This window comes from Aulonocara sp. 'chitande type north' Nkhata Bay, linkage group LG5 (genome assembly GCF_057382095.1).
Source record: "Aulonocara sp. 'chitande type north' Nkhata Bay isolate Kocher_YH1m ecotype deep benthic linkage group LG5, A_spYH_male_GT1.1, whole genome shotgun sequence".
Classification (NCBI taxonomy): Eukaryota; Metazoa; Chordata; class Actinopteri; order Cichliformes; family Cichlidae; genus Aulonocara; species Aulonocara sp. 'chitande type north' Nkhata Bay.
The window spans coordinates 16897327-16924317 of record NC_141348.1 but is presented as its reverse complement, the minus strand read 5'-3'; the positions used below and the strand labels follow the sequence as shown (position 1 = coordinate 16924317).

Sequence of the window (26991 nt, the reverse complement as noted above, 5' to 3'; positions counted from 1 at the left end):
GTTCTGAATTCAGCAGCAACTTTGACTCCTGTGTGGTTCTGGTAGGCAGTCAGTCTATCAGATGTGATAACTGTATTTGATTTTCTGAAAATATCTGAAGATGGAAAAAAAAAAACCCACTGAACTGAAAGATGAATAAATATTTTGTAGAGCTGAGGGAATCTACGAAGTGTTGTGACTTTATTGTTCCAGGTCAAACCTTTTTCATGCTTGGAATTTTACTGGAGAAATATGAATCATTGTTCTGAAAGAATACAGTAATCTCTTTTCTATCTACATTTTAATGTTGCTGCCATTGAAAATAGAGAAAGTCATCTCTTTGCTCCAGGATCTTCCATAGGTATAACTTTACTAACCTTAGTGAGTTTGATTCACAGTTGTTGCTACTCAGTAATTAGCCAGTCATTCAGTTGCATATATAACTTAAGCTGACAGAGATCCGACTGGGATCAAAATGTTAAAGCTGTAAGTAACAATGCAATTTTTTCACAGGGAGTGATCCAGACCATGATGTTTAAAGCTCCCTATTTTAACTCTTTTTCACCTTTGGATGTGTATTAGAGGTAACTTTTGTCATATTCCACCCATGCTTCCTGAGCTAAATGACTGGTTCTGCATCAGAAGTTAGTGAAGATAATCTCTGGGCTACTCTTGGAAAAACCCAGAACCTCTTCCTGTGCTAAAACGTGTCACTAAGGGTACAGCGGAGGTTGTCTAATGTCATCTTTATGGGGTAAAGAGTCAACAGTTCAAAAAATCCTTATTCATCTTCTACTGGGCCGCTGTGCTGTCCATTTATTCTACCTTCCCATTAACACCTGACCTGCCCAGAGGGTCAGTCAATGAGCTCGTCAATAGCTTCAATGCTAACATGTTAAATGTAATGGACACTATTGCTCCCATTAAGGTGAAGGTTATCTCTGGAAGGAAAAAGTCTCCATGGAGAAACTCCACACTGGTGAAAAATGAAAAAAGAGAGTGTAGGAAAGCTGAGCGCAGATGGAGAAAAACAAACCTCCAGGTTCATTATGACATCTATAAAGAGAAACTTCACAATTATAATTTACAACTGAGGAATGCAAGGAGGTCCTACTTCTCTGACATCATCACTAAAAACAGCCATAATGCTCGGGTCTTATTTTCTACAGTTGACAGGCTAACAAACCCTCCTGTGTCAGTGGCAGCTGAACTTCATTCGACCATGGCCTGCAATGACTTTGCCAAATTCTTCACTGAAAAAATCCAAAAAATTAGACAAGCAATTGGTACATCAACAGCAGATCCAGGATATGTACTGTGTCCACCAAAAAACTGTTTAAACACCATGAAACAGTTTCAACCTATTAACAGCAAAGACCTGGAGGACATCTTAGGTCAACTGAACTCCTCCTCCTGCTGTTTAGATGTCCTGCCAACAAGTTTTTTCAAAAAGGTCTCAAAGACTTTAGAGTCAGACCTGTTACAGATCGTCAACTTTTCTTTATTATCAGGTGTGTTTCCAGAATCACTAAAAACTGCTGTAATCAAACCTATACTGAAAAAGGACAATCTTGACAAGACACAAATGAACAACTACAGGCCGATCTCAAATCTCCCGTTTTTAAGTAAGATCATTGAAAAAGCAGTTTCCCAACAGCTCAGTTACTTCTTAAAACAGAATAATTGCTACGATGCCTTCCAGTCAGGTTTTAGACAGAACCACAGCACTGAAACCGCTCTGACCAAAGTGTTTAATGACATATGTCTGAATACAGACAGTGGAAAAATGTCAGTCCTAGTTTTACTGGATCTCAGTGCAGCATTTGATACAGTTGACCACAACATGTTACTCAAACGACTGGAGAACTGGACAGGTCTTTCAGGAACTGTACTAAACTTGTTCAAAACATACGTAGAAAACAGGAAATACTTTGTATCAATAGGTAACTTCACATCTGAGCAGACAAGTATCACATGTGGAGTTCCCCAAGGTTCCATCTTGGGACCCCTTCTGTTTAACATCTACATGCTCCCACTGGCACAGATTATAAACAACAACAAAATAAACTATCACAGCTATGCAGATGACACACAAATATATATCACAATGTCACCAGGAGACCGAGGCCCTGTACAGGCTCTTGGTAAATGCATTGAGGAAATCAATGACTGGTTGTGCCACAATTTTCTCCAGCTAAACAAAAACAAAACTGAGGTAATAGTCTTTGGCGCCAAAGAAAAACGATTACAGGTCACCAGAGAACTTCAATCTATACATCTAAAAACCACAAACCAGGCGAGAAATTTGGGTGTAGTGATGGATGCAGACCTAAACTTAGAAAAACACATTAAGACAATAACAAAGTCAGCTTACTATCACCTCAAGAATATATCAAGGATAAAAGATCTGATGTCTCAACAGGACCTGGAAAAACTAGTCCATGCATTCATCTTTAGTAGGCTTGATTACTGTAACAGCATCTTTACAGGTCTACCTAAAAAATCAGTCAGACAACTACAGCTCATTCAGAACTCTGCTGCTCGAGTCCTCACTAAGACCAAAAAAGTGGACCACATCAGTCCAGCTCTGAGGTCCTTACACTGGCTGCCTGTCCGTCAGAGGATAGACTTTAAAGTTCTGATGCTGGCCTATAAAGCTCTGAATGGTTTAGGACCAAAATACATCAATGACCTCCTGACCCAGTATGAACCATCCAGATCCCTCAGGTCATCTGGATCCGGTCTTTTATCAGTTCCCAGAGTCAGAACCAGACACGGAGAAGCTGCATTCAGCTTTTATGCTCCTTATATCTGGAACAAACTCCCAGAAAGCCTCAGATCAGCTGAAACACTCAGTTTATTTAAATCCAGGTTGAAGACTCACCTGTTCTCAGCTGCATTTGAATAAAGCACCAAATCCACACTTTAAGCTTAAATTTCAAAACTTACATTTAACTACTGATTTTATCTACTGTTCTGATTTTATCTGTTTTGATTTTATATACTGTTGTTTGTTTGTTTGTTAATTAGTTAGTTAGTTTATTTGCTTGTTTTATTCAATTTTAAATCATGCTTTTTATTTGTTCTTGTTTCTAATGTCTCTGTAAAGCACTTTGAATCACCTTGTTGTTGAATTGTGCTATACAAATAAACTTGCCTTGCCTTGCCTTGCCTTCAGTTCGATGTTTAGTTCAGATCTGTTCTAAGGCCGCCCTCTCTTTAAGCCAGCTTTCTCCCAATTGGGTGTCCCTCACAAATTTGACAGCATTTAAGGCTAGGTCACCTTTCACAATTAATGTGTTTTGATCATAGCTAACCCAATGTATTTTAAATATACGCACAGCTGTAGCTCAGGGGTGGAGAGAGTTCTCTACCAATCACAAGGTCGGTGGTTCAGCCTTGGATGCTCCAGTCTGGTTGTCTAAGGAATTTTACTTGGACCTCAAGTTGCTCTCCGGTGCATTCATCAGCAGTGTGTATGAATATATGTGTGAAAGAGTTAGATAAGTAAGCGTTTGTGTGAATAGGTTAATGAGGCATGTTTTACGGAGCACTTTGAGTGCTCAAAAACAGTAGAAAAGCACTATATAAGAGCTAGTCCATTTACCATTTAAAATTTTTATAGTTAGGTATATATGCTGACACAACAGCTTCCTTTCTACAGTTAAAAAGAAAAGAAAAAAATAATAACTTACTAGTTTATCACTAGATCTTCCCAGCTGTAAAAATTTACCTACTAGTTGGGATGCAGCCTGGTTTTCTGAAAGGACCGCCTTTGCGTGCCCACTCCAAAGAACCCAGTTTCCTCTGGTCAGCCACTTTACACCAGTAGAGCACACTGAGCAGGAAGTTTACAGCCACCACAGTCAACTCAAAGCATGCCTATCTTTGTTCAAGCAACCAAACAGTCTTTGTTCTGCGCAACAAAGGAGAAGCCTTAAAAACAGAGAGCACAGAGAGTGTCTCAGGACTGTTTGGTGCCATGATACAACTCAATACTGTGCAGAAAACAACTACAGTCTCCAGATCTCCACAGCCTCAGGCACACTGACAATAATCAGGCCACATTAACTCTATCATTTGTGGAAATGTTTATTCCAAATGTATCGTTCATTATTTCTGCTTTGTATTATGCAGCAAGCCATTCGAGGTCAGAACGCAGATGTATATCTGATTTGTGTTTTTCTTGGCCGACTGCAGCCTTATTAGCATGCTGTGGAACTTCTTGCAATTCCCTCTGTGGTGGAGATCAACTGTGTGTATGTATGTTGCACTGAAAAACCAATTTAATTTGTGTACACAGTATATATATACTGTATGTGTGTTGTATATGTTAATGCATTCCCAGATTTGCAGCTTTAAGTCAGTTATTGCCTTATGTTCTCTTAACTTTGTGTGGATTATGCATTCCAACTTTATCTCATTGTGTTTATGGGGCTCTCTAATACAAGCTGTCACTCCACATGAATCTTTGCTCTTAACCAGAACTCCCTACAAAATGGTCCTTACAGTGGAGCTGCTGTTATAATGGGAATAAAAACTCTGAAAGGGCCCATGAGAAATCACTTAACTTGTGTTGGCTCAGCATAATTCTGTAGTGGGTTCTGCTGATGACTGTGTGTCCGGTCCTCACAGCCTGTCGTTAACTCTGCCGTGTTAAAGATGAACTAGCACTTTGATGTAGTGATGCATAAAGGGCCATGGAAAACGCACCGTGCAGTGGTCGGGTCATAACTCAACTTGAAAGCAAACCATGTGTTAATTGTCCGTGAGTGTGTTTGCTGGATAGACGCACAGTGTATATAGGGAGGCATGCAATCATTCTTTTTCATGTAGTAAACACCTAATCGACCCACGCAGGCCTTCCAGCCCTCTTTGCAGCCTAAGCTAGAAGACTTTTATATCACTCATTAAAGGAAACAGTCTAAGAGGCCTTATACAACCTTTGGCATTTGGCAATCTGTGATTTGAGTTTGCAGAGCTTCCAAAAAAAAGAACATGTAGTGTGCTCAACTCCACTGATAAGATTCATCCTCTTACCCTTGTACAGTGAGACCAGTGTATTACCAGATGGTGTGTGTTCTTTAAAATCCAAACAGGTCAACGGAAAATGGGAAACCCTGAACCACCGAGAACTATGCATGCTTCAAAAAGCACTTGAATATCCAAACACAAGCAACAGTAGAGGGCGTCTCACCACAATATCACTGACCCAGAGTCAGCATTTGCCCCAGTGGAATCTGCTCACACTCTGTTGGACTGAATCAATACTGTGAACAAAGAAGCTTCAGACGGTCATCTCCTCTCCAACCCTGGCTTTGATGAATACAGTCAAACACACATACATGCACAGAAATTCCTTCGGTGACATATTGATCCGTTTCTCTGATGGAGTCCTTGGCCTCAGATGTGTGACACAGTGGCAGGGAACCCAAGGTTTTTATAATGGAGAACGGGGGCGGGAAACGCAGATTGCTCTTCTTTTCGAGCATCAGTCACACTCAGCTTCGTGAGTTATGGTTGGCGAGGCGACGGCATGTTGACACCATTTGCCACAAATCTGAAAACAGTCTGTTCACACAGCTTTGAGGGCATAAGACTGTGATGTCTAAAACTGGCCACAAGATGCCACTGTGGGACACAAACCTTAACTGATGATTTTCCCTGCTGAGACAGCATTTTATAATCAATGCTTATGTTTATGTTTGTAAAATCTTTTCATTTATAAATCGGATATAAAGTAATCTGTCTTTTTTCAAGACAAGTGGTGGGTTAATTCTTTTTAACAAGTGCAATGTAACCACAGTCTTCTGTAGCAACTACAGTATTTAAACGAAAGTCTTTTTTTGGCATATCCCACATTAGAAACCAAAGAAAGTTGTAGTTTTCACTTTATTTTTTTTCAATTGTTACCAATACATAAACTGTCCCAATTGATTTTCAAGAAAGCTGATGCACAATAGGATCAATAATTTATTGCCTGTCTATTTTACCTTCAGAAATCTGAGTTTCATGTCATATTTTTCTTATATATTCATATAAGACTAAGAGTTTGTGAAAGTCTAATCTATTTTTATTAAAGTTTAAAATATTCCAAAGGAAGCATCTTAAATTTCCCGTATTGCAGCGGCTGTTTTTGTTTACAATTTTAATTACGGTTATGCTTTCAAACCCTAACATACTTAACCAAAGAACGGGTTGCCAACCCAAAATTGCAACAACCCTGATGAACAACAAGAGTTTTACTTCTGCTAAGAAAGCTTTGTGATTGATATGTCCATCTTTTAGCTAGAAGTGATTCATTTTTTGAGTTTATCTGAAGCCTTGAGTTTAATTTTTATCATTGTGGATTATGGCAACATTGTACATTTTGGATCGTATCTTTACAAATACAAACAGTGTGTGTACTTGCAGTGCTGGCCTTGATTGTCTGAAGAAAATGTAAAAACTAATCTGCAGCTGGATATCCTTTTTTATCCAGGAATGCCATTCGTGGATAGTATGAGAGGAATCTTCAGCCTTGTTGGAAGTATGCTGCGCTTCTTTAATAATGTCAAGTTACCAGTCATAATATAATAATTGTACCAATTTAAATTACATGAGTCATTTCACAGAAGAATTAGTGGAAATGATTAACAAGTGTGGGATATGAGGATATTATTATTTGTTGCTCTCTAGGCCTGGATTTTATAACGGAAACCATAGCAACATTGTGCAGGTTATACGGTTACAAACACTGAGTCGTTGCAGCTCAACTCCTTATGAAAATGTGTGTAAGTAATTAATGTATTCAGCTAATCAGCCGAGTTCAGATAAGCAGCTTTTTTGACTTTTAATAAAACACCTGCATTAAAGATAAATTGCAGCTTAATAACTGCTCGTTAAAATGCATTTGATTTTTACAACATTTTTGCATTTTGTATGCATTTTCTAGAAGATATTGGGATTTTAGTGTTGTGCCTTTAAAATAAATATCCTTTTTTTCAAATGTTTAATTATTAAATACAACCTGATCTATGACAGACTAAGTTAGGTGGCAGTGCAAAATCTTTCACACTGCCAGAACATTGTGATTTCGTGTCCTCAGCTGCTTCTTCTAGCACTAAACCTGCTTCTCTTCAGCACTGTCTTTGAAGTGTCACAGGAGTGTTCTGGGAGTTTTCTGCCATCTCATCAGCAAAAAGGAAAACCAGCACTCATCCACTCAGAATAACAATAATGAAGCCACTTCAGCTGGATCCTCCACATCAGCCAGGTCAAACTGTAGAGCTCTTACTCCCTCTACTTATGTGGCCAACCGGTGTTGTTTTTTTCAGCCGAGGGACAAATTACACTCTGTGAGAGCTCATTTGAAGACATGACTGTAAATCAAGATTTTTTTTTCTTAAACAAAAACCCAACATCACCGAGACACCTAGTGGCCAGCTAGTGAAACGGTTTAGTGTCCATCAAGACCCTGAAATAGTTTATCACAACCTCATATAGCCTGAAGGAGCAGCAGCTGTTTGCAGGAGTTCTCATTAGGAATAACACGAGTTAGTCTTCAAACACCTGCCACCCCATTTAAACACGCCTGTCATAGCCTAATTACAAAAAAGCAGTCAGCCAGTAGGAGATCCAGATCATTTTAAATATTACAAATTCAAAACTTTGTGTCATATACAGTCCAAAAACGACTCCTAACCTAAAATACGTTTTTTTGAACTTTGGATTCCAGTGCTGTTCTTAGTGCATTGGTTTGATGTACAGTAAGTATTAGAATATTTGATTACAATGTAAAAATGTCAGCGGAAGAAATGTTTGCTTTTGCTGGAATATATTACAGCCCATTGTCCAAAAACGACTGGACCCTATACGAAAATTTACAAATTTTATAAACTCATGTTTTATTAAGGAGAACGTTAGAAAAAACATATGAAATGTTTAAACGTAGAAAATATCCCAGTTTACAAAAACATTAAACATCTTTGAATTTAATGGCAGTAATGTGATTCTCAACTTTTTTGAGATAAAGTCAGTAAAAAAAGAAAAAAGAGCAAGAAAAGTGAGCGGTACAAAAAAGAAACAGCTGGAGGGAAATTAGGTTAACAGGCAACAGGTCAATAACATGCTTGGTTGTAAAAAAAAGAGCATCTTTGAGAGGCAGCATTTCTCAGAAGTGAAAATTGGCAGTGGTTCAAGAATCTGCAAAAAAAATTAATAAATAAAAATAAACATATCTTCAAATTTCAGAATAATGTTCTTCAATGTACAATTTCAAAGAATTTGAATATTTCATCATCTACATTACAAAATATCATGAAAAGATTATGAAAATCTGAAGAAATCTCTGTGCATGCAAAAAATCCACATTGGATACCCAATATGGAAATGTACCAAATGTCCCCAGGCGACCTCTGAGCATTGGCTCAGAAATCACTGTCCGTGAACATAATTTTCTATGCCATCCAAAACGCAGGTTAAAACTCAAAGATGCTATGATGTGAAAATGGTTCAGGAGAAAACCTCTGCAGTCAGTCAAATCCACACTCAATTAAAAAGCTTATTTTTGGTCCTCATAAACATAAAGCAACCATTTCGAATGACATGCAACTGAAATATATGAAATCAAAGATTAATTACATGGAAAATGTACATGTAATCAGATTACTTAAAGTCAACATTTAGGACATAAATGTAGAATTAGTTTTGGAAAATATGGATGCCCCATCCCTCCAACTGAAGAGGAGAATGACCATCTGGTCATCAAAATGACTATTTTTCCTTTTCCTTGTAAATCTTTTCCTTTTCCTACTCTTTTTTTTTTTGTGTGCCTGATCTAAAAACGTTGCAAATCACATTTTTGGCATCCAATTCATAAATGTGTTAACGTGTATTTTTAGGTACATTTTCCCAGGTTAAACATTTGATATGGTTTCGGTTTTCTATTGTAAATAAAATATGGGTTTTAGAGATTTAATTGCATTGCATTCGGTTTTCGGCAAATTTTTGAAAGCAATTTTCCTGCTACCCCGTAGTCTAGTGTCCTCCTCCACCTCTGGAGGTGTTCTGGGCATGTCCCACCAGAAGGAGGCCCAGGGTTGACCCAGGACACGCTGGTTATATCTCTCAGCTGGCCTAGGAAGACTGGGCAGAAACAGTTGCAGGTAAACAGTTTCATCACCAAACCGAATTACCAACTGTCATAAGATCTGAGTTGCTCATTTGTGGAACCAGGAAAACATTTTAAAACACTCACAGAAGTATAAATTGTATGTACATGTGTTGCCTGAGCATTACAATAAAAAGATTTGGCATTATTTTTGGAAACAATTTTCCTGGCACCCCCGTAGTCTAGTGTCCTCCTCCACCTGGTTTCAGTCTCCACTCCTGACTCTCCTCTTCTGTCGTGTCCTACATATGTGGTACTGTAACTCAGGCCAGAATTCTACTCTGCTTTGCTCACTTTCTCTCCAGTTACCTGAGTACCTTGTACTTGTGCTCGTCTTCTCCCTCCTTGAAATCCCAGTCTCACTCTGTCTCAGATACTTGCCAGTCTTGGAACTTGTGGGAAACTGGAAGCTTAGACTTTTTGCTGGAAGAGTGGAAATATATATATATATATATATATATATATATATATATATATATATATATATATATATATATATATATATACATACATACATACACCGGTACTTTTTCATTGCTAGATAGTGCCAATATTTATTTCTTCCATTTCCACCATACAATGATGCATAAAAATCACAAATCGGTGCATTAAAATTCACCAGATGGTGGAAAATTAAGTATCTGATGGTCAAAAATTCTTGAAAGACTGTAGGCCCTAATGTGTTTTCCTCCAAAGCTAAAGCCAAACCTACACTGCTGTTGCCAGGTGCTATTTATTAATGTATGAAGGTTACCAAAAAGAAGTATATTCAAGCATTGCAAATATACCATTTGGTATCATCTGCATGCCGAGTAATGGAATACAGGTGTTTGGTACTTGAATAAAGGGATTTAGCCTTGAGAAGTAGTCTCATCCAAAAGATGTTTAAGAACAAGCCCGGGTGTAGTTGTGAATTCAGTTCAGACACTTCACCCGTTGCCTACTGGTGGTGGTCAGAGGGCCCGGTGGCGCCAGTGTCCGGCAGCCTCGCCTCTGTCAGTGCGCCCCAGGGTGGCTGTGGTTACAATGTAGCTTGCCATCACCAGTGTGTGAATGGGTGGATGACTGGATATGTAAAGCGCTTTGGGGTCCTTAGGGACTAGTAAAGCGCTATATAAATACAGGCCATTTACCATTTACCATATGAATTTGTATAACACTCAGAACTAATAAATCCAATGTAAAAGGCATTACTAGAACTTGTTCACCTCTATGTGTATGAATGAGAATAGTCTATCTCAGGTCTTTTTGTTTCCTCCTTTTCCAAATTCCTCACCCAGTTAGCAAAACTCTCAGTACTCCTTTTGTACGTTGCCAAAGTAACGCTCACTCCCTCTCTCCTCAGCTCCTTTGAAGCAACTTCAGAGCATCAATATTTAACCTGACATTGTCAAAACTAAAAAAAGAAATGATGCTGAAGGGAAGGCAGCGCTTTGAAGCATGTTTGCCTGTAGACCTGCGCCGAACATGACTGATTTCCTCTCCGAGTTTGTTGACAACACAGGCAGGCAGTGCGGATCATACAGTCGTAACACACACATTACAGTCATTACTGAGGAAGTGCTTGATTAAATAGCAACTAATGGGATTTGGTGTTAACCTGATGGATTGCTCACAATGGCACAAAACAGGAAGGCTACATCACATGCGTGACGGACTGTTCATGTGTCCTCCTTCTGCTGACAGGACAGGGCGGCCAATCTCACATGTAATACTGACAGAAGGACCAAGTTGCGTCCCGTGAGCTCATTGCAAAGTAAAACTCAAAGGTACCATGAACAGAAGTGGCAGATTTGACTCATACAAATGAGTGTGAATAGTGCGGCGCAGAGTAGAGGAGGAAATCTCGAATGAGTTTGCCGCTCGCTCTAGCTTCGCTCATTAAAGTTGAAAAATTAATGACCATCGACTATGTTGTCGTGCATATTCACCCCCCACAAACCAAGATGTTATATTACCTTTCAAACAAAATATTTCACAGTGAGCATCAGTAGCTGTGCACATCACCATTCAAATGCACTTCCCTGCACGTCGGCACTTTCAGAAGCACCAGACTTTCAGACTAGATACTGTGGCTCTGTTCAGAGTGCAAACATGTGGGCGTGAATGCATGTCAGCACCGCATCTGGATGAGGACATGAGCGAAGGTTACATGTAGGGCTACTGGTTCGAGCTTTGGTCTCGTGTGTGGTTTTAATCAGTATTGTCTAGTATTAATATTTCAGTATGCATTTCTCTTTTTTTTTCTACAGTTGTTCGGGGTCTATGACACACCCAGATGTGACCCCATAAACCTTTGAAAACAAATGCATAAGACATAATTCACGTGCATCTTTTGAATGAGAGAAATACATTTTCATGTGTGACAACTGATATCTGGAACATGAAGGTCCCAGACCTAATTTGACAAGGGCCAAATTGTGGGCAACGTTCTGCTAGGAAACGTTGGGTCCTGCCATCCACGTGGATGTTACTTTAACCCATCCCACCAACTTTATCTTAGCATTTTTGCAGACCATGTACACGCTTTTCATACTCCATATGCATACTGTGCATGCTCAAAATATGGTGTAGAAGAAAGTCTTCCTGAAGTAACCATGACCAAATGGCCTCACACAAAGTTTTTCAAATGAATCATTCAACAGTGCAACAGGAAAGCTGACATCTCCACATGCATTTCTTATGAAAGTATAACTATTTCATTGCCTCAGCTCAGAGCACCTTTCAGTGGGCCACTTCTCTTCTGAAAGGGAAGAAGACAATCTGAAAATTCTATTATTCTTTCCATGAGGTGTTAGCCATACCTCTGATCAGGGGAACTGCTTGCATTCAAGGGGACACAGACCTGAAAAAGACTTGACGCACGCTAACTGCACAAAGTGAGAGATTTATTTATTAGACACTCACGCATGGACACGTTTGAGCAAAGGAAAGCCAGAGGTGATGCCTCAAGGGAAGGCAAACGTTCAGTGTCTTGGCATTGCTGAAGGAAGGGTCATTCAGGGGACACGAACCCTCCACTTATGAAGTCACATATGGGACTTCAAGATCAAATCACAAGTGATATTTTGTCAACTTAAACAATCAAGACTTCCTCTAGATGAGCCCTGATTCTGATGCATGCCTCAGCTCTTGCGTGCTATTACTGGAGTCCACCGATCCTCTTTTTAAGAAAACAAACAGGTTTCAATATAATCACACGCCTCACCCACAGCAGCAACACTTGCACATAAATGAGTACTTACAGTGCTGTGAAAAAGTCTTTACATTTTGCTTTAATGGAGTCAGACTTTCTTGTACTTTTTAAAGCTGTCTTGAGCAACAGTTCTCCAGGCTTTCAAATCGTCTTTCAAAGTTTTTCTTTGGACATTGGTTGCTTTTACACTCATTTTCAGTCCAGTCTTCGGCCATTTTTCAGATGTAATTTCCTTTTTGTTGTTCATTAACCCTTTAAGACCTACCATAGAATCAAGGCCGCCAGAGCTTACTTTATATTTTTACATGCTGTAGTGCCATTTTAGGGAGCATTTCAAGTTGCTATACATCAATACAACTGTTATAGCCCACATTTTAATAATATGTATGCATTAAGTCCATAGTAACGACATAAATTGCAAAAAAGTGCAATAAACTACAAAAAAATTGAAAATCGTTTTTGATTTTTTTACATATATTTCTACTTGGAGAAATTTAAGAGGTTTATCCCTCAAAACTTTAAATACAAAAAAGTTGCAAAAAATAGTTTACAACAACAGGAAATTTATTTGGAGTGGCTTCATAGTTTTATTTTTGAGATACACCAATTTTTATATACTGCAGAAAAAACGAAAAACAATCTTATGATGCAAATTTGCAAAGAAAACAGCATGTGCATCAAAATAAACTATTTTAAGCAGTGCAATTTGAGTTCTAAGCATCACAGAAACTATTCAGAAAAGCATAAAGTTAAACATGACTTATAAAAATACCAGTATAGGCTTTTAAGGGCTACAAGTAAAAAACTACATTTTCCGCGAAAATGACGTCACTTCCGGTTTCGGGCAGGTAATGGCGAACATGCGATCGTTCATGCTGACGTCTATTTCAATGTGGGAAGTGTTATGAATAGCTGATCGGATCGAAACATACTGAAAGTCATGCCTTTAAGAATTCGAATAGGAAAAAACAGCAAAGACCTGACACAGGACCTGAGAGACACACTCGGTGTATAAATGCTCAGTCAACAATCTCTTTATTCCATACAACACTTTGAGCATTACAAACGTCCAGACGGGAGATGTGGACAGGAGGGTGTCCGTCAGATCTCGAAGTGTCTAACCGTTTTGTAATTCTTATAGCTTCAGCCCCCTCCAAAGTCATAAAACCTAAACATCCACATTCTTTCTCTTTCAGTGAGCCTAAGTTATGACCTCGGCTTCCTGTGCAGTATGTTCTGTTCTTTCTAATCAGACAAATAAGGCCATGATTCTCTGAAAACAGTATTTCTTATAAATCAGCAGTATAATGCATCATAAAACAGTATAATGATTTCACAATCTTTAATCCAAGGCATAATGTGGCCTGTAGCCGTATAATGATTCAACAATTCTTTGATTAGAAGTATAAGGTGGTATAAGATAGTATAATAATCTCACACAAGAAAACAGGACTGTTCAGGAAAAGGAAAAAAAACACCAATTATGTATAAACTAGCTCTACGCTGCTGATTATTTGACACAATGCTTGTGGATTTATTTTTTAACTGACTGATTACAGCTGGGACCAGGCTCCTCACACTTTGCTTTTGAATAGATAGCTTTAACTCTTTGAAAAAGATAAATAAATACAATTGTGAAACTTTTTCTTTCTTCTAAGTGAAATCATCTTGGTCCTCAGCACACAGCCAAAAATAACCCAGTGCTGTTGTTTTCTCTTCTCCCCCAAGCCTTCGTATGTGCACGTCTACAATTCTTGTCTGCTGTCAGCTTAAGGGAAGAGCCCGTTGCATTAGTGTTGCCATGGCAACAGGGCAGTAGAGGATATCTAAGGTCAGAGCAAGAGCACCTGAAGCTTAGCTGATGGGAGAAAAGAGGCTGTCGGTGAACACTCATGTTGTTATTGGACATTTTATTACTGCTGCTTCCTCCTGCCTGACACTGACATGATAAATTGTCCCAAGACACGTGTTGTTAATCATTTCTGGGATAACACAAGAAATAAAACCAGGGGCTCTGCTCCTGCGTCAGATGATGGAGAGTGGAATAGGTCTTGATAAAGAGGGGGCAGAGATATTTAAAGAGAAGGGAGAAGAGATTTTCGGTGCTGGAAAGTGGATTGCATCCATTATTTAGGAATGGTTTCCTCTTCTGTGAGGGGACAGGGAAGAGAAATGTGTTTGCAGGATACAAACTCCAGCCCTCTGTATTCTGTAGAAATACTAAATAACACATGCTTCTCTAATAGGGAAAAATGTCGGCATCCAATGAAAACAATGCAAATCGTATAGCCTGCATTAAATATACTCAAATGGATATTTGCAACTTGGATTTTTGCACTTACTAAAAAGTGAGCCGAAGAATTTCCATGTAATGCTTCCACACTAGTGCACATCCCATAAATGTAGCTATGCAAAAACAGTTTCAGATCATTGCATCAAAAGGAGTGGAATGCATTGAGGCTCCCTTGAATTGCACAGAAACTGGGCCAGAAAAAAGCTCTGATATGTTACCGTTTGATCACGATGCTTTAACTCTGTTTCACATTTCCTCTTATGAGCTGCACAGATTGTGTCCACAGGGTAATCTTGAATGCAGATTTTTGAACATATGGCATTAAGTACCTTGGCATGTGCTGCAGGAAAAAGCACAAACTTCATATGATGCAAGCTCAGAAAATCTTAAATTCTCCCCATATTTGTGTAAACATACAGTTAGCTCCATAACATTTCTTTTTCCTGGCTCATCTGTTTTTTTTCAACAGCAAAGTGGGCTTAAAAGCAAACGATCAATGCGACTGAAGTGCAGGCTTTCAGCTTGAGTTCAAGGGGCTTGCAAACAAACCGGAACGACAGCCATTTCAATAGTGAGCTCTAAAGCGATGGGACGATTGACTGACAAGGGGTTTCATAGACAGGTGAGGCCTGCTGCTGCCATTTCATTTCAGAGTTGATTCCAAGTCTTACATTTTGTAACTCTCAAAACGAGATTCAAAGTGAGGCTGACGCAAGAGACTGAATAAAGATAAATTTGAAGAAAAAAAAAAGCAAAGAAAAAAAAAAAAGCCTAATATCGCAAAAATGGACGACACAGAAGACAACTGAAGCAGATGACTGCAAATTCTTTCCTCTGTAATGAAAATCATTCATAACTTTTAGAACACTCAGAGGCATATCACTGTAAAAGAGACGCCTTCGGAAATTGGAATACAGAGTTTCATCTAAAAACAAGCTTTGGACAGATGAAACCACATGATGGGAAATAGTGGGAGGAAAACAGTATGGAGAAGGAAAAAAAACACATCATGATCTGAAACATATCACATTATCTGTCAAACAAGGTGGAGGCTGTGCGGGCATGTGTGCCTGCCAGTGGAGCTGGGTGACTAGTGTTTTTTCCTGACAGCAGCAAGTAGCAGGAGGAATTCTGAAGTTGCTCAGATTCATCCAAATGCTGTGAAAAAGAACAACAGACGTTGCTTCACATTTCAGATGGATAGTAATCCAAAGCATACTGCAAAAACAATCCAAGACTTTCTCAAGGCAAAGAAACGGGATATTATTCAACTGCCAAGTCTGCTTTGACTACAGCCACCTTCAGCCTGAGGGAGGAAACATTTGGTGACATCTATGAGTTTTAGACTTGAAGGATTTATCATTAAAAACAGATTTATTTCCTGTTTATTACCATAATCACCTTTGAGGTCTTTGAGAAGTTGGTGAAAATTCCTTTTTTCTTTTTGTAAATTAAAGCTGAAGTCGGTTCAAATGTTCAAATTAAATCCACTGTGGTGCAACACAAAAGGGTGTCATTGTCCTAATGTGTAGGGACAAAACTGTATGAGCATCTCATGCCTTAAGTTAGAGTGTGAAGAAGGTAGATATGAGAGGTCATCCCGATTTCTTATCGCTGAATGTTAGGAAATGTTAAAGAGGTTAAAATGCACTTGTGTATCTTTCAGGGTTTTGTTTTTGTTTTTTATTGCCGTGGTGAAGTATATTGTGAATTGGTATTTACCGCTCACCCAGGGTGACTACTTGGTTTTTATCTAATCTCCACATTGTTTGTCCCAGCATCACCACCTTCCTTTTGCCGTCACCGTCCTGAAATAGACACGCAGCATCCCCGCTGTTTGTTCTGTATCAAATGACAAATCTCGCAACCACAAGAGTGGATGGAGGAGGAAGGGGAAGGACCGTAGAGGGCGATGGGAGAAAGACGACACTGAAAAGGCACAAATCAAAGTAAGCTGTGAAGAGGAGTGAAGGAACATTTTTAAGATCGTCCTTTTGGGCTTTGATGTTGGGGAAAGGACAGAAGCTCTTTGCTTTACTTTTCTTCAAAGGCTTTATCTATATGCATGCACTTTTGGCAGGGCTGAGATAACAATGTTAGTCTCCCCACTGTTTTGTTTTCTGCCTGGCAAAATGAGAGCTCAAAAAAAAAAAAAAAAAAAAAAAAAAAAAAAAAGCTGTTAGTGTACATCTTTCTTCCCATCCAATATCTGCATTTTTTTCATGTTACTTAAGCAGGTCAATCAATCCCAGAATGACTCCAATGGCAATAACAAAGGAGAAAAAAGATAAAACAACTGTTCATTTGTTGAATATATTATTTTATTTTAACATCATCATCATAGTTTAACTTTTTCATTTTCCCTTCCTTCATTTAAAATGATCACCTCTGAATGTACACATACTGCAAACTGTCAAAAATATACAAACAAATGCAGGCTTGTGCTATAGTCTGGTCAAATGTCTAAAAAACAGTGGCACTGGAAGGAGAGAGAGTAGGAAGGCAAGAGAGAGAGAGACAGAGAGACAGAGCAAGAGAGCGAGAGAGAGAGAGAGAGAGAGAGAGAGACATTGAAACCGGTAAAGACATGCACAGCATCATTGTGAGCACCTGTTATGGTGACCCAGGTGCGCAGTACTTCCAAGGGATCTTTGTGGAAAAGTACATATATTTCATCATCTGACAGTGGGGCACACAAACTGCCCTCCACATATCAAACCCGAAACAAAAATGTTGTTTGTTAATGGAACTGTTGTTAGGCACATCATTGTTTTTTATGGTTTTATATTTTCTGGAAAAGTCTGAGTATCTGTAAATGTAGAATACTTTAACAAAACAAAGAAACAAAAAAAAAACAACAACCCCAAAACAAAATGAGAAAACAAAGAAAATCAAATATACAGTTTAAAAAAAAAAAAAGAGGAAAAAAAAACAGCTTTCAAAACTACGACCTTGTTAGTAACTCAGTGTTGTTACAGTGTGTGTGTGTGTGTGTGTGTGTGTGTGTGTGTGTGTGTGTGTGTGTGTGTGTCAGCATGTCTACACAAGTTGGGTGCGTTTCTGTAGAACAAAGTGGTAGTGATGGTGAGTATTTGAGGTGTTTTGTGGATGGTTGCTGTGATCAGCTGACAGCTGTCCAATCAGATGCTCAGGTCTTTGGGATTCTCCTTGTAGGTCTTCTTGGGCTCAGGGAGCGTGGGCTTGGATGAGCGACTGGTGTTGGTCTTGTTCTTGACCGTGCTGTAGTATTGCGTCACTTGAGCCGCCACAAAATTGTCATCGTCCTCTTCATCCTCCGAGTTGTCCCTTCTGAAGCTCCTGATCGGGGATATGTCTCGTCCGAGACTGCGGGAGCGGTACCAAGGTTCAGGGGTGCTGTCTCGGCTGGGGTAGCGCTCATCCCTGTCAAACCTCTCAGTCGAACGACCCCTCAGCTGTGTGCTGTCAAACCTCTCAGTCGAACGACCCCTCAGCTGTGTGCTGTCAAACCTCTCAGTCGAACGACCCCTCAGCAGCGTGCTGTCAAACCTCTCAGTCGAACGACCCCTCAGCAGCGTGCTGTACTTCTTGTAAGCTGAATCTGAATCTGGAGTGCGTACTCTGGGCAGGGTGATGTCTCTCTGGTTGCGAGACGCCATGTCCTTCAGCAGGTTATCCCCCCCTCTGTAGGACCTGTCCAAGGTAGAGGCTTTCATCAGCAGGCTATCTTCTCCATAGAGGCGGTCTTCCCTGCGCAGTGGCGGTGTGACCTCCCTGTTTAAGCGGTCTAGGGCTGGGGACTCTCGCAAGATGCTGTCTTCCAGACGGAAGGTGGATTCAGGAGTTTTGATTGGCTCCTTTAATACAGGCTCATCCACAATAGGCTTCTCGGTGCTGCGGGTCTGTCTCTCTGGGGAGCGATACCGGCGGTAGGGGTCTGAGGATTGGGCCCGGCGTCTGGTGGGGGACTGCTGCCGAGTGCGGTAGGGGGACCGATGGCGATGAGGGGAACGATAAGGGGAACGGCGAGGAGAGCGGTAGGGTGAGCGACGGGGTGAGCGGTGGGGCGAGCGGTTGGGTGAACGGTGGCGGTGGTGGCGCCTGTCTGGAGAACGGCCTCGGCGCTGACCCCCATGTCGGTCGTCCAGGACGTTATCTGCACTGCGCGACCGGGTGTGCCCCTTATGAGGTGACCGATGGCGGCTGCGGTGGCGATGGCGGCCATCACTTTTCTTGTCATCTTTCTTCTTGGGAGTGTTCTTCCCTGTCGACTTTTTGCCCTTGTGTTTTCCCGTGCTGGTTTTCTTGCTGGGGGAGTGGTGGCGGTGGTTGGAATGTGTGTGCCTGCCAGTGCCGTGGGAGCGGCGGCCTGGCTCCTTCTTGCTGCGGGATGATTGTTGGGGTTCTGGTGGGTCGCTTGACTCTGATGGTGCACCGTTCGGGGGAAGAGTGTTCACTTCCGCAGCGTTTTGTACCCCTGAGGCTGGGTTGGCTGCGCTGATGTTGTTGGTGCTGTCGTCTGCAACACATTGGGACATACAAACGAGGGCAGGGGGATCAAACATGCATCGACACACTAAAAGCTTCTATCTGCTTTCACATTTATCATGCTGAGTCACTCAGACATGAAGCCGAGAACACTTTCAATGGAAGCCATTCTGATGTTAATACCAGCAAAGATGGCAAGTTGTTGGATGGCACAGCAGCAGCCAATGGTAAAACAGTGTAGCTTACACAGATTAAAAAAGGCAGTGACAGAGTTATGAAGCAGCCATTTCTTGAAGAAACCCACAACAAACCTGCTCCTTGGTCTAAAGGGGGAAGTCACCTCTGTGAAGCAGAACGCCGGCTTCTCTGGTGGCTGGACCGGATGCTGGTTACAGTCAGTGTAACTGCTGCTTCATACTGATGATGCTGCTAGATTTGACTCATTAGCCATGCTCTTTCATGTACTGTCAGGGCACGTTGTAAATCTTTAGAATAAATTAAATGGTCGTGATGAGATCCAGAGACTAGAAGTTGCTCTAAGTGCATTGCAGTTGCAGCGGGTGAAATTTAGCATTTTGCTAAGAAAAAACAAAACTGTATGGAGCGCTTCCTCTTGCTAAATCTTCAACAAAAGCTGCGACAACAATGCTTTGATCAATATGGCATTTTTAAGACAAAACTTTACAAGTGCTGAGATGGCAGAAGAACCATTCACTGTTCTAAATACTTCACATCGTCGGCCCTGAGATATAGTGAGTGGGAGTAAAACTCTGGCTTCTGTCAATTGAGTAAATAGTCTCCACCTGTAGATATACACTTTTTAACATTATAGCTTAGTTTGAAAATGTACTGCAAATGATTCTGGAGACCTTCAACAATGGATCATGGACAACTCGAGGAGAAGAGTTGACTCCCAAAGAGAACCACTGGTCTGAAAGTATCAAAACTAATTCCCAAAGATAAAATAATCTGCATTTTCACTTTTGACTTGTTTCCAACAGGTTGACTGCAACTAGGACATGAATGAAGTATCCAAAAGAACGGCTATGGCAGCGGTGACACTGGAGATGTAGTTGGGTGAATGGATTTGTATGCATGAAGCAGCGCACAGGCACGGTTGAACTGAAGCGACACCACGCACATCAGGACATAGAAGAAGAGAGAGAGGAAGACAGGAAGTGGGAGAGAGAGCCGAGATGAGAGGGGAGGACAGCTACAAACCGTGGTCTGATTTTGGAGGACAGAGGCCTCCCCCATCTTGTCATTTCTCATACATGCAGTGAGATGGGGAGCGACCATCCCTGAAGGAAGACAAGAGCCCAGCACAATACGAGAGGAAAGGGAAGATACACAGAAACAGAAAGGAAAGAAAAAAAGAAGAGCACAGTAGTTTAGAAAAATATGGAACCAACTAGAAGGAAGAAAAGGAGAATTATTCAGTGTTGATTCTTAATGAAAAAAAATGTGTTTATTTGATCATCGACTCATTCAGAATAAAGAGACAGTCCAGGAAGTTGCCCAAACCCAGTGAAGACCATCAGTTACAGAGTAAAGTCCCCTGGAAACAAGCGTGCACACATCGGACATAGGAGTTGCCACACCCACCCACAAACAAGCGCACACACACGCCTTAGACACGTTAATGAAGAAGCAGCAGAAAATCAAAAAAATGAAACAGTGAGACTGGTGCACAGACACACACACGCACGCACACACGCACACGCGCACACACACACACGCGCGCGCACACCAGCAAATTAAGCAGTTTTACAGTGCTGATAGAAATCAAAAGAAATACTGGCGAGACTGTCAAAGGTTGTGCCAACTAAAAAAAAAAAAAAATAATAAAAATAAAGATTTTTAAAAAGTACAAACAATGATCCAAAATATACAAGTTCACATGATGTCACATCGGTGCAGGTTTTGACAGCACATTCTCAGCTCAAATAAACTTTACATTGATGAACTTTTCAAAACAGGCAAAATGTATCCAGTCAAAAAAAAAGCAACAAAATGAAAAAGAAAACATTTAAAATGACTTGTGACTATCAAAACTAATCAATACGATTAGAAAAAAAAGGAAAACAGAAAAGAAAGAAATGTTCCATAAATATTATGGAAAGTAGACAATAGAAGGGGGAAAAACAATTTACACTGTTGACATGTTCATGCAGCAATAAACTTTTATCCATTAATATGTGGCTTTGATTCATGGCTCTGTACACTGAACAAAAATACTTGTAAAAATGCCTCTTTTTTTTTCTTTTTTTTTTTAAATCATCACTATAAAAAGTTAATATAACTGGAACGAATCAGCGTCTTTTTAAACGGGGATGGGTGGAGTCCCTATCTTCACAGCTTTTCCATAACACTGACAGTGGGTGCAAAAAAAAAGTCCATGGATGAGTGAGTAATGTCAAGCACAGTATAGTGAGATTTACTGAAAATGGCAAAGTGGGAAAAAAAAGTCTTAGACTGTCTTTTTCTTCGCAACACAGTTCTCACTTGGAAAGGAGTTCAGTAGCTTACATTCACCTTCAATAAATATCATAAATATGTTTGTCACATCCTATCCAAAGCTGTGAAAGGTCCCATTTTATCACGGGATGCCACGGATCAAGTTTTCTCTTCCTTTTAATGCTAAATTAGCATGTAATGAGAAATGAGAGACATCCATATTACTTCTCACCCACAAGAAACATTGATTTTCTTTCCTTTTTCTTTACTACTCAGGTCAAACCCTGTAAACAGTTTCCTTTTTTTTTTTTTTTTTCCATGTAGCACTGAAAATCAGACCCACCACCTTCCTGTTAAGTCCCAGCAGAGTGCTTTTGCTCAGTGCCCAGAAGGTGAAAAGTGACAGCGAGATGACATGACAAAACTGAGAGCAGGTGACAGCAGGAGGGGGTGAGAGCACCCACAGGAGCAGCCTCGACCCCCTCGCTCTCCCACGAAATCCCAAAAAAGCCCAGGAGTGACCGCCACCACAAAGAGACCAAAAGCGCGAAGCAACACCCCCCACCCCCCTGACTCCCCTCTCCCATCCCTGGTAGGTTTGCTCCAGGGAGGGGTGAAGGATCCTTGGGGAGGGGGAGCGATTTAGTTCCTTCACCTTCAACCCACCACCATCCGCTTGAGTGTCCCCTGGCTCAGGGTGTGAAGATGGGCGAGAAGGGAATGTTTTCGTAGATTGACCCACCATATTCAGGCACAGAGCCGTCACCCCTCTTGAGCACCAGATGGACTCGCCGGCCTCCATTCTTGATGAGCTCGATGGCTCGCGCGTGCTTCATGCCCTTGGTGCTCTCGCCGTTGATCTCCAAGATTTCGTCGCCGACCTAGTGGGAAGGAGACCAGGGGGGGACAAGAGTGACAGATGAAAATGGAAAAGAGAAGAGGTGAATCAGAGGGAAAGGTGAGAGACAGCAGGAGCCCAAATAAGGGGAGGAGACCGCAGAGCCACACGCGGTGCAAAAGAAAACAAGTGAGAGGAGGGAAGAAGGTACACAAGGAGAAAGATAAGGTTCAAAGGGAAACAATGACACGAAGGGAAGGGTGGAGGGGATGAGGAGGAGTTAATTATCAAATCTGCTGAATGGTAATCTGCACAATAAGAAAACAAGTATATATGGAGGGCAAACTGCATCAAAAAGCAGCAAGCGTGACACGGAGAGTCAGAGAGGGAGAACGACAGAGAAAAAACGAGAACTAGAAGAAACATTTTTGCTTCCTGATTCTTTGAATCCACTCCTCAGGTTATCTGTCAGTGCTGACTGCGTTAAGGGAATACTTCTCTGGCAGAATACGGATCTCTCGCTGACACCTCTCCCTGCCTCACAGAGCTGCGACTATTAATATCTCTGCTAACAAGGTGCACAAACACCAACGGCCGGGTCCATATATGCATATACTAATGTGCTAACGAATGTGCGCACACACACGCACACACACACACGCTCCCACACACTCCCTAACTGCAGCATATTAATATATATGAAAAACTATATCTCAGATTCTAACAGTGTCTGCCAACAGGCTCCCTCCGTGCAAACGCACAGTGAGAGAATAAATAAAAACACCTCACACTTCATCAAGCACTCCGGGGAAAGTGCTATTATTTATGTACAATTAATCAGATGGAAAGGTTAAATATTGCAGTTTCATCACAGCTTTTGTGGCATGTATGAATGCCACTTTACGAGCTTGTCGTGAAACATAAATTAAAATGTGCATATTCTGTTTGCGTGTCTTCATATTACAATCAGTGAACCGTCTGCATGGCCGAGCCCGGAGGTGACTGTTTGCGAGTCAGTGAAGCATGGCTTGCAGTAATTGGGGGTACATTATGCAAAAGCTATTATACTGATAAATAATATTATTGCGATGGCTGTAAGGTCTACAAGGCTGCCATCAACCCCCCCCCCCTCCTGCCCCCAGCTAATCAATAAAGTCAACTGGCTTGTGCTGCACCTGAAGGCAAGGATTTATAAAATTATAATTGGTATTTATAACAACAGTTACAATCAGCAGTCGTTTTTCAGATATGCTGTTATGTGCACCCCCGACAAAAGATAATTTTATAGCGTTCAGGCAAGCTGACGGATTAAGGAATGAGAAAATTTGACAAATAGTTAAATTAAACATTCATTTTAAAAACACTCTGGATTACTAAGGAAAAAAACCCCCGGAAAGAGACGTAATTTTTCTTAGCTAAATTGCAGAGCTAATGTCTCGCACAGCTCCACCAAAAATAATGAAGTCCGAACATTTCTCATTAACATTACAATTATTCCACTAGAACGCTTTTTTCAGATGATTTCAAACTATGCTGACAAATGCCAAGACGACTATATTACAGAAAATTAACTAAAACAACCGAGGGAACTGTCCGCCGTTATTTCCAGACAATCTGTTGGCTGTTTCCAAAGAAAGCAGGCTGTTAAAAAATAAAACTTATTTGGAGGTATTCTAGCTACTGAGGGAATATTGGCATCCCTGTTGACACAGCTGCATATAACCTTAAATTGATAAAATTACATCACAGTTTTCCATAATTAAGTATAATATTAAAGGGGTACAAGCAGTGGTTACATTTCAATAGGCCGTCCAACATTTCCTGTAAAACAGCTCCATGTTATGTGGCTGCAAAAAAGGCTGTCTGTCATAAATTTGTATGGTCTAAATATGAGCACAGACGACGAGATTGCAGTGTTACTTGGGTAAGTGCTGTTTTTCCAGCACTAGTTCTTATGATGGTCAAACTAAACTTCAGTGTTTGGTGGCGTGACCCTTTCAAGACCCCGAGAAAACAACCTCTGAGCTTCTGCGTTTCCCATTTGTGTGTCCATACCATCATCTTTCCGTTGCGAACAGCTGCTCCGTCCTCGGCTAACCTCAGCACGTACAGGTCCATGTTGTACTCGCGGCCTCCTCGCAGGCTGAAGCCGAAGCCTTTGTTGTCTCGCTCCAGGTCCACGGAGTAGAACTCAGAATCCTGATGGAGTCAGACGCCATGTGTGGAGGGAGAGAGAGTAAGAGGAGAAAGGAGATGTTTGCATCAAAGTCACCTTTGTGATTCAGGTTTCAAGTGTGCGCATGTGTCTGCGTTTGTGCGTGCTTGTGTGTGCGTGTCTCCTTTGAAGGGGGATCCTATTTCAGAGGCAAGGGACAATTGCCACCTTCAGGCAAGTCTCACCTTAACAGTTGTGCTACGCTTTTCCCCTTGGTGTGTGTGCGGGTGTGTGCGTGCGTGCGTGTGATTGCGTGTGGACATGCATATGCTCAGGTGTAAGGACGCTGAATTATTGATGCTGTGGGCCCTGGCCTGAAAAAGTAGAGAGGGCGCAGACGAAGAGAGAGGAGGTGGTCTGGGAACCACACAAGGACGGGCAGACAGCCTCAGCAGCTCCTGTCTTTACGCCCTCCTAATCTCCTCTGCTGGAGGATCAATGCTATCTGTGAAAGCCATCTCCACACCAGCAGATTAATTCAGCGGTGAACAGAGTGGACTGAGGGGCTACTTTGAAAGCAAACAGGCTTTCCTTAATATGCACACTCAGATAACGCCAGCAGGTCGGCGTAAAGAGATAAATAAATAAAAATGCACTTGGTTTGTCCTTGGGAAGGTAAGTGGGTATATTAGTTGATAGATGGAGGGACTGTTTAGATATCGCGAAACAGCTGAATGGATGTATGAAGAGACAAATTTAGATTAGATGTGGGTAGAAAAGTTGATGGAGTGTAGAGGACTGGCGTGTTTTGATGGAGACATGAAATGGATGGGTGTCCGCATGACTGATGTAACTGCTAAGACTGCGGCGCCTCTCTTCCTCACCTGAGTGCTTGGGGGTTGCTGCGTGGGGGGCTGGGGAGGGGCGGCTTGCGGGGCAAATGACTCCTGTTTTGGTTTAGTGTTGGTCCTGAAACAGAAAAGGCGTGACATATGAGGCCTAAGCAAGGGGTCGCTCCAAAAGACATTTCATTATTAGGCAAGTCTGTTTTCTGCCGTGCTCCTCACCTGGCCTCCGGTGCGGCCTGTTGCTGAGCGGTGTGAGTAGTGGTTATAGTGGCGATCTTCTCTGCATTCGTCAACAGAGATGCGTTCGATGACTCTGCGGAGGGCGGAAGAAGAGCAAGTATATCGTCACATGAGATAACACACAAAACAAAAACAAAGAACGAGAATGATTGTGTTTTTCAACCAATGAGGAGACGGGGGAAAAGGCTTGTAATTGAATATGCTGTCATTTTGTATAGACATACTCTAACAGAAGCCTCTCCAGTTTCCTTGAAAGCCTGGGCGATATAATTTAATTTCACATGTGGAGACATTTCATTGTTTTCCTTGTGTCAACCCGACCTACAGGGTCCACCACGAGGCTCGAAACCAGTTTCCAGGCTTCTTTCACCACTTAGCCATGTTCCCGCACACTTGGGTAATACTGCGGTTTGTGCCATCAATCATTTGGTAAACGTCCAAAGGCTGTACATCACATTTAGGACTGAAACTAATCCTTTCTGCCTCTGAATTGTCAAGTAGGGAACATCTACGCCAGTGGCATTAGAGCTCGTGCTTACTCCGTCTTTTATCTCTGCACTGATCCACTCATTTTCAGTTATCAGTGAAAAACACCAGACAGGCCGTCATCACGCGACACCTGCTGCATAAAGAAACCTTTGTTTTATCTAACGACCTCATCCTTCTTGGCCATCTACCGGCATCCTACATTCGATTACAACTCTGCACCTCCCCTTCCCCAGTCTGCTACTCGCCATTCTTCTCATGGTCACTTCCCTTCTCACCTATTAATCTCCTTTCCCTCCGGTACTCCACTGGAGCCTGGTGGCTCAACCATTCCTTTGCCCGCTGCTCAAGATCTACAGTGTCGACCACTCGAGCGGGAGTGCAGGTGAGGTGAGCTTCACTTGAGACGGCAAAGAGGGGAACCACGAGGAAAACCTTCGACCACCCTTTCAGTTTTGCAGTCTCACGTTAAACTCCTGTAAAAACACTATCACTATCTTTCCCTCTGCCTGATTTGCATGAATCACTTCCTTCTTTTGTCGCCTCTCTTCATTCGTCTCTCCTCCGACTGCTTTCTCTCCGGATATTACTTCTATTCTGCGTGCGACCTACTGCCTGCTTTCCCCTTTCTCGCTTAACTAAATAAATAAGTAAATAAAACGTGCACAGAAAAGGAACTGAAGCGTTCTGTAATTCGTCTGTGGCTTTGACCACGCATTTGCCCTCCAGCCCTGAATGGCGTGAGCCGGGAAGGACAGCAGGTACAATCAATTCAAGGGAGGTAAAGAAAACGAGCACTACAGAGGGTAAAAGGATACGAGAGCTACAGATTACACTTAAAATACAACATGTGCTAACAATAAAAATCATATCACATACAG

The 26991-nt window shown here is 41.4% G+C and overlaps 1 protein-coding gene across 11 annotated transcripts in view; it reads right to left on the bottom strand.

Annotated features, from left to right (window-relative positions):
- Nucleotides 1-17386: 17386 nt before the first annotated feature.
- The window catches only part of magi1b (membrane associated guanylate kinase, WW and PDZ domain containing 1b), a 136577-nt gene continuing 126972 nt past the window's right edge, over nucleotides 17387-26991 (bottom strand). For all 11 annotated transcript variants that reach the window (XM_086291672.1, XM_086291674.1, XM_086291675.1 and 8 more), the window contains 5 exons: nucleotides 25604-25697; nucleotides 25421-25505; nucleotides 24437-24580; nucleotides 22286-22424; nucleotides 17387-19117 (listed from right to left, as the gene is read on the bottom strand). In XM_086291672.1, coding sequence (XP_086147798.1) covers nucleotides 17760-19117; nucleotides 22286-22424; nucleotides 24437-24580; nucleotides 25421-25505; nucleotides 25604-25697 — 1820 coding nt within the window. In that variant the 3' untranslated portion in view covers nucleotides 17387-17759. The remainder of the gene's footprint in view (nucleotides 19118-22285; nucleotides 22425-24436; nucleotides 24581-25420; nucleotides 25506-25603; nucleotides 25698-26991) is intronic.